We start from the raw sequence: 8,701 nt of genomic DNA, 5'->3' as shown, positions 1-8,701 counted from the left end.
CTGAGCCTTGGGACAGGGGCTGGTGGAGGTTTCTCACCGTCCAGCTCTGCTTTAATAAGCAATTCCTTAATTTTCCCAGTTTTTTCCCCTTCGCCTACAAGATTTTCCATGTTATTTTCTGCCCTAACCATAATAGGTTACAAAATCATCACATTGACCTTATTACTGCTCCTAATTCTTAAAACTTCAGTACCTGCCGTTCCTATTGAGGAAGGAACTATTTAATGGAGAACCTCTGTCTGATATTAAACAATAGGGTATTTCCCAGCAGGAAAAAATGCCTGATTAGTTTTCTGTGGTTTCTTTCCATGGCTGATTAATCCAATGTGCATACGGGGAAGCTGCTTCCCGTGGGATGCCTCAATGCAAACGATCAATGAATTAACTAAAATCAAAACCTCCCTTGACCTGTTCAAAGGAATATTTGCAGCAGAGGGGTTTTTATCTCTGTGCATCCCCAAAAGCGAACAAAACAGGAGATGGGAATAGGCAGATCTCCTGAACATCCCGCTGGAAAACAAAACCGCTGCCAAACCTAGTGTAAGAGCTCAGCTCAGTCCTCTAGGTAGGCTGTCAGCAGCCTCCAGCATCGCTGCATGCCTTAGGAAAATACATGATATTCCTGGCAAGCTGTCCCAGCTTCCTTTCTGTAGGGAGCACTGGAAAGCCAGCCTCTGCTCCATGCAGTCCTTGGCAGCTGGAGCCAGGAAGCAGAGAGCTGCAGTAATGGATGCACACGAAGGCAAAAGATGCTCTTGGCTTTTTCATTGCTATTCTAAGGCACAGCGCTCCTTTCTGCCGTGCACACGAGTGATGCCAGGGAATCATGTTGCCTTTTACCTTCCCCCAGCCTTGGCAGCGTTGTGCCTTGTTTGGCACCTTGAAAGCAAGGGTGATGTTATCAAAACTGCTAATTCTGTGCCCTCAGCAACAGGAGGTGCAGCAGCCTCCCATCCCAGACCTCTGATCACAACACACTTAAAGCTGAGATTGACTAAAGCAGCTCTACAACACTGTGTAGTTCATGAAAAGAACATAAAGACTTAAAGGAAAAATTAGAATTATGAGACATCCAGAAGCTCCTACCAGAAAAGCAGGTGTTTTAAGGAGCAGATAGGCTCTTGTCTGAGCAGCAAGATTTTGGTCAAAGACACTTAAAATAGCCCCGGTTAAATCAGATGTCTTTAGGATGCCACTGCCAAGTCCTCGTAAGTAACAGAAAAGAATCTCACGACTTGGTGCAGTGTAACCATGTAAGGGCAACTCTGTCCATCTTGTACAGTACAAGTACAGTTCATTCCCTTTCATGGCTCTACAAGGTCTGAACTATTCCTGTCCCAGGAAAACAAAGAGCATTTTACATCACAATACTAGAAAATACAACTCAAAATGGATTTTTAAAGGGACACGTGTGCTCCCTTGCTAGGATTCTACAGGAATTTTTAGACCTCGTGTGCCCTGCAGTCTCGCTGGTGAAGACAGCGTGAACTTCAGGAAGCCTTTAGCACAGCACTAATCCTTTTCCAGATGAACTAGGGTTTAGGATATGGTACTGTAAGATTTCATAAGCTTATTTTGACAAGAAATTAATCAAAAAGCAATTAATTTCAAATTTTGAAAAGTCTGAAAAACAAAAGGCAACTATCAGTATTCAAAACAAAGAGAGTTTTAAATTACAACTTCAATGCTTAATCGATAGAGCAGTGTGAATTATAGTATAGCTGTGTGCTAATGGAGTTTAATGGCTGAAGAAGACATCTGAGAGACCTCAAGTTCATCTTAAACTTTTAAGCTGTCAGTTCATTTTGCCTTATGGAGGAATTCCACTGAAATCCACATAGATGAACAGAGTCCCAAGGGGATTAGAAGCAAGTCAACAATATTTAAACTCTTTAGTAAATAGGCATTTATCAGCAGTAAACAGTTACTGGGTTTATTTAAAGTTCTACCCTAACGCCAAGGCAGAAGTAGCTAATTTAAGATATGCCAGAAAGAAACATAAAGTCCAATTAAAACTTATCTCCTTTTACTGTGCACAAAGTAATGAGGATTGGACATAAGCCAAGCTGAAATCTCTCCAGTTTGGAGACTGTATTTGTCTTTCCAGAGAGTGTTTTCAGAGATTTATCTGCTGGAAAAATGAATTATTTCCAGGAGAATCACAACTAACAGTCCCGTCTCCCCTCCCATTTTTTTAATGCATCTTTCATGGTTGACTTACATGTCAGAAGAAAATAGCTCAAAAATAAAGTGTATTTTTTTTTTCTGCTTGTGCTATTTAAAAGGTAACTTTCACATGCTTTCTGTACTACTAAGTTCAAAATTAATTCAACATTAAGTCTTTCTTTGGTCTTTTTAGCTGAGTTCCTTCTCACTTGGAACATCCAGGAGTTTATCTATTAGAAGTTCTATCAGCTTGGAGGAGGATGAGTAAATTCAAGTCTTATCAGTGGGAAGACAGCCTGTGCAATCAAAGATTTATAGTTTATAGCCATGCTAAAAAGGGCTAACAGCTTGCTGATTTCAGTCTTCTCTACTGAAATTGCTTCTGAAACAAAGCTTTAGTTTTGTACTTTGTATCTGTACAGTGGCTTACACCTGAAATCCTAATCTATGATTTGGAAAGAACCTCCCTAACTCAAATTAGAAACCAACACCACAGTGGAATTACACATTTGCTATGCTTAGATTCAACAGATAGCCATGGTGTCAAAGAAATATCCTGACATGTCTAAGAAAGAAAAACACAGATAAGGGGAAAGATACTACACGTGGGTAGTTCTGCCCACCCTCCCCAGCTCAGAGGCGATAGCATCCCTGCTCCAGGCTCTCCTGAGAGAAGTCTGAGGCTGGTTTCTCACACCCACAGTAACATGCAATCAAGTTAGAAACAAGCCACATGGTAACCAGCTCTACACAGAGACAGCTTACAGCATAAACAGGAAAGCATCACCAGAACACTTGCTATCACTTGAGAAAACTTTGAGAGTGGGCCAATGAGAGATTTAAGTGACTGCAAACACTGTCCTGGAGATGATCACACGGGAGCAAACACAGTATCATCTGGATATAACCTCTCAGTAATTCCTGAGAACTGAGGAATTCAGAACATAGAACCTGAAGGACAGCCTGTGTGCAGTTATAAGTATCACAAACTAGGTAAAATGTGGCTAACAATAGAAATGATCAATACCAGGCGTATCACACTAGTATATTTTAAAACTACCAAAACATTTTAATTAAGTGATAAAGCACCAGCTGAGAAATAAACCCTGTATGTGCTAACAAAATCCACCAACACAAAGGCAGCACCTGGAAGAAGGGATATTGCCTTTTCTTGGACATCATCAGGCTTTTAAGTCCTTGTAGAATTAGAGCCACACCATCCTTCTAAGACCCTATGGAACTACAGCAACAGTAACTCAGAAATCTCTTTTCCCAATAGAGGTACCAATGATTTTAACTAGACATTTTAAGACACAAAAGTATTAAGTGCCTGCTCTGGACATCCTTCCCTCTCTTAGTGCCAGCAGTTATTTCTAGCTGCAATTCTGTTTCTCTATTTCTGCACAGCACAGGAAAGAAGACTGTGGAGAGCTTTTGCAATTTAATACAGTGCTTAATGCTGTTAAGACATAACAAGGTCAGAACACTGCTGGAAGCACCCACTAGAAAGAGGTGGGACCCCAAGAGTTCATCAATGCAGCTCTAGCACCTTGAGCATCCCATTTCCCAAATGCAATCCAGCCCAATGTGAAGAGCTGATCAAAGACACAAACTAAAACGGCCATGAAACAATATTATTTCTGGTGTTCTGGCACAGAAAGTGGGAGGAAGCTCAGAGGTGTCAGGATACAGTGCTGCAAGGTCAGGGTGATTTGTAGGTTTTCTTAAACTCTTCAGTTTGACGGCCCATCTCTGACCTCAGCCTTGCAGATAACCAACTTTACTTCCAAGATACTGGGTGTATCCAAAGTTAATGCCTGCTGACAACTCAGCCAAGTGTGTGGTTTGATTATCAGCATAGTCTGAGCCAATACCTATTTTTCTGTCACAGTACCTACAGCAGCTTTACATTATCAGAAAACCAACCGGTTCAAATTAAAACTAAACACCAGAAGTACCACAGGTAAAACCTTGTGAAGGAACTGTTTCAAACCATGTGATAAAAACTTTGTGTGTGTGTGAGCTCAAAATCACATTGATGGAAATTACCCAGAGAAAAGGAACTGATGGGTAAGAGAAACAATGTCAAGATGTAGTATCAAACCACTTGCCTGCTCTCTTGGTTCTGCTAGCAAGACAGCCAAAACCCCGACCAACTCCACCCACATTAGCAGGCAGACAGTCTATGTAGCCATTAAAGGGCTTATTAAGTAATTTATTAAAACACTGCCAAATACTCTATTTATTTCTCCTGAAATTATTTTCCTCCTTTCCAACATCAAGGTCTTTTATGAGTAAAAAGGTAAAACTTTTAAGTCTCTCTCACATGGCAATCAATCTGCCAGCACGCCAAGTATTTCTGTAAGAGTTTTCCATGAATTCCAGTTTTAGTAATTTGCTGAAAGAATGTGTCAATGGCAGAATAAGTATTGTGAGCCTTTATCAGCAGAAAAGCCACTAAACTTTGATTTCACAACCGAAATAACCCCCTTGGTTTTTCCAGTGAAAAAGCAGCAAGCTGAATTAGATAGCTAAAAACTTACTAAATCTGGAAAAGAAAGATGATAGTAAAGCAAAGAGTGAAGTAGAAATTCTTCACTTTCAACTCTGGCACTGCTTTACAAGCTGATTTGTTTGACGAATTCATAATCAGAATCTGTATATCTTTTGACGACACACATTCCTAAGTCTTTTAAGACCAACTACAATAAATCCACTGATGTTTATGACTTGAACAAAGACACAGCACGATATAGGTCTGAAGTGTTTATTTTACATCAGATGTTCCATACCAGAGTTTCTTCAGTTAGAAGTTCCTAGAAGAAAATGAAACAAACATTGTTATAAGCTAGTTTGCTTCTACAGCTCAGGTAAATATTTTTGTCCAACTGTGTAATCATACTGTAACTACAGTGTATACATTTTCCTCTTAAAAGCTGGATTTGGGTATGGAAATCACCCCTTCAGGAGTCAGAGGAGAAGATAAACATACATACTTGGAAACAATTCCGTCATTTTTTGCCAGACGCAGGATGGAATCATCTGATTCACCCTTTAAAAAAACAAAGAGAAATGATTCTGAAGTGACCAAATAATTGCCAATACACATTAAAAAGAGAGGCAGCTGCAGCATTTAATGCTGGTACTGAACTGCACAGCGTCTTCCCCAGATCACTACGTTTTATATGCACAGATTAGCATTTTCAAAACAAGCTGTTAAATTCTTTGACATCCTTTAGGATAAGAAAATAGTTTTAACTTGATAAAATATACACTTGCATTAGTGAGATATATTTCATGATAAGTAGACTTCTGACAAACTCCAGGAAGCTTCACACCATGTTTAATAAATTTAAGTCATGGTGGTATCTCTAATAATTCTAAACAACAGATAAAAGCCAGATATTAGTAACTTGGTACGTTAAAAGGAAAAACTAAATTACTTGCATCCTTCAGTGATTTTTAAAAACTAAACATACAAAATTGTACAAACTGAAGGATTAAGAAATAACCAGAACAAGCCGATTCCTGCGAGTGAATTTGTTCATGTCTTCACTCTGTCATCATTATCCCCACAAAAGCTCTCCCTCTGGAATGAGCTGAAGGCACACTGTGTTTCCAGGGCCAAATCTAAATCTAAACAATTCCTAATCAATATAAAAGGAAGCATAAGCATTTTGGAGGTCCAAGAAGCACTCACCATTCGACGAATTGGTCCACAGATGGCGTATGTTTTGAACTGGCCGTTTACTCTGCCCGTTACCTTGTCAACCTGGAATTACAAGCAAGTTACTCCACGCAGATTCTTACTCTGCAAATATGTTTCTGTAAGCTACAAAACAATAAAGCAAATACTGAAGTTCGAAAGACACCTATAGAGTATCTTCTCCCAGTGAATTGATAGTTAATTACATAGTGCAGCTATAAAATGACCACACACCATAACAAGAATACAATACAAAATGGAGTTGAAAGAAGAAAATATTTGAGTTCTGAAAAACCTGAACAGTGTCAAGTTCCCTTGTGGGTATTACTGCCTTTGCTATTCTTTCATGTTTCTTTTAATTAAGGTCAGTATTATAGAAAACTGAAGTGAAGAGGGAAGGGGACAGTTTTGTTACACAGGTAGAAAAGCTTCTCTGAGACACAAATTGTCTCATTTCCTGCAGTTGTTGAAAAACAGGAAGAAAAGACTAAACAACAGAAATTGTGAAATTAAACAGTGTAGTGCACCCTGTGATACCATGTGGGTTTGCTTTTTAATTCTGCTGATCCTTTGAAAACAAGAAGTAGGGGTCACTGAAGGAATGAAACATGGTGAAGCAGAGAAGTATTTACAGGAACTCAGCAGCAAAACCTTTTAAAAAGTTATTTCTTTAGTCAGACAGGTAATACAAGAGCCTCAGTGTTAAAAATACGGGAATACAGTCTTGTCAGTCTTGTTGTCTCCCATTCAAGAAGAAATAAATTAAGCTATAGAGCTCACAAGGAAGTACAGGAACACTGTGTCCATAGAATTCCTGCAAGGCAAGTACCAATAAATAAATGGGAAAAAAAAAGCATGCTAAAAGGAGTTTAACTGGAGCCCATGTGCATTAACTGGGATCCTGCAGAAATCAAGGTCTGCTGTGGTTTTCTCAGCATACGTGTTAAGCTTGGAGGCCTTTGCAATAATGCTACCTTGATTAAATTAAACTTAAGACAGGAACAAATTCGTTATGTTACAGAAACAAACCTAAAGGTATAATACCAGGTCAACACAAATAACCAGCGTGTCTCAGGGAAAATTCTAAGCACCAATACCCCGAGCAGTGAGTTAGTGAAATGATAATGCTGCACAGAAAGCACACAAACTAACTGGCCATCTATCAGGAGCAGCAGTAACAAGCATTAACAAACACAATTCAAGCAAAACAGAGAAGTTCTGCTCTGGAAACTCCATCTCTGAGTTTGGACAAACTAGTAAAAGCACAGAGAAGATCAACACGAATAAAAAAGTTTAAGAACAGGCTGTCCTTGTGCACCCTGAAGAATGGTACTGTCTTACAGCCAGGTGAAGGTAGAAGGTGGAAGAATCCCCCTGAGCAAGCATTTCTTCTCCTTTCCTTCAGGGCAAGGAATTCCCTAATTTATAACAGTAAATATGTAGAGTTAGGAAGTTGTATTTCGTCAAACTGTTAAGCCCTAGAACAGACTGTACAGAGCTTTTCCTCTAATGAATATTTTCCAATAGGCTGAAAATAACCAGGGGTGACACAGTATTACACCCATCTGTGTGTAAGCTCTCAAGCTCTGCACTTACATGGTCTCTAGTGAATTATTTGGGGATGCATCACAAGCTGTTCTATCCCTTAACTTCTATCCAAAGTTTAAAGGTGCAGCTCTCACCACATATTTGGTATACAACTTACCTCAGAAATATTTATCTGAATAGAAGCATGATCCTTAGCGCCGATTATTCGGTTGCTAGCAGAGCTAAGGAATAAACCAACAAATGCACTTAAACAAAGGAAATGGGCAATAACAATGAAAGAAACCCACTATTAAAGTCAAATCTACATGCAAATTAAAGCTTCACAAGAAGTTTAGACAAAAAAACTTAAGCTTTCAGTGCTCAGAAAATTAAACCACACTTTTAAGTACATTTAAAGGAGAACTTCACTTGGCAGGGTCATGCTAAGTTACCAATTAACCCTTTACCTTGGTTTCTATATGCCCAGTTCACCCCTACAGTGGATACATGTCAGCACAGGCCTTCAAATCACAGAGAATATCAAGTTTTTCTTTTCTAAAGCACAACAAATACAGCAACCAAGGTAACTGATGAGAAGGCAGTTCATGGGGAGCCATTATAGCTGCCAAAGAGCACTCAGGCTGCAAAGCCCCAGAAATCACAGGCTGTGAAAAGCATTTGACTTAAGCCTAATAAAATGCACACAAATGGTTTAGCTTTAGCTTTTTGTTGTTGTTACTGCTTAACACGCATGTAAAAGGTTTCCCACTGTCCACCTACTATAATCTCAACACTGTACTTAAGGTGTGCTATCAAGGAATAAGTGCGCACTTCACAGGTTCACTGTGCTTGTAGCTACAAACCAGCATATTTCCTCTTGGAATGAGCCACCCAAGAGCTGTGCTGCTGCTGTAACACCGGCAGTTACAAACAGAAGATGCACAGTAATCGCTTTATATTTAGTCTTGGCTTCGTGTATTTTATATAAAGCATTTAAAAACAGAAACAGGTAGAAAACATATATATATATATCTGTTTCAGAGCTATTCGCTGCTGCAAAGCCCCCGCTTTTGCACAGACTGTATCGGCCCCTGCTCTGGTTCTCGCCGAGAGCCCTTCTCCTCGGGCACCGGCCCCGCAGCGGGGAACCGCTCACCACTTCCGAGGGACGTAGAGGTCCACAAACTCGCCGGCGTCGTTCTGCATCTCGCTGGGGTCGCGGCGGCGGCGGCACAGGCACCAAGCGGTAACACCTACAAGGAGCAAGGCCCAGTCAGCGAACCGCGCTCCCCGCGCTCCCCG

General features: G+C 40.1%; 1 protein-coding gene across 1 annotated transcript; it reads right to left on the bottom strand.

Moving 5' to 3' along the window:
- Positions 1 to 4,943: 4,943 nt before the first annotated feature.
- Positions 4,944 to 8,605, bottom strand: LOC104408625 (40S ribosomal protein S21-like). The gene is given in 6 exon segments (XM_010018277.1): positions 4,944 to 4,982; positions 5,163 to 5,176; positions 5,179 to 5,218; positions 5,867 to 5,938; positions 7,578 to 7,641; positions 8,556 to 8,605. Coding segments are annotated over 6 exon segments (279 nt in total).
- Between the last annotated feature and the right edge of the window lie 96 nt (positions 8,606 to 8,701).

This window comes from Nestor notabilis, unplaced genomic scaffold (assembly GCF_000696875.1).
Source record: "Nestor notabilis isolate BGI_N333 unplaced genomic scaffold, ASM69687v1 Scaffold22087, whole genome shotgun sequence".
Lineage (NCBI taxonomy): Eukaryota > Metazoa > Chordata > Aves > Psittaciformes > Psittacidae > Nestor > Nestor notabilis.
The sequence above is the reverse complement of the archived record's forward strand: the minus strand, read 5'-3'. Positions and strand labels throughout refer to the sequence as shown.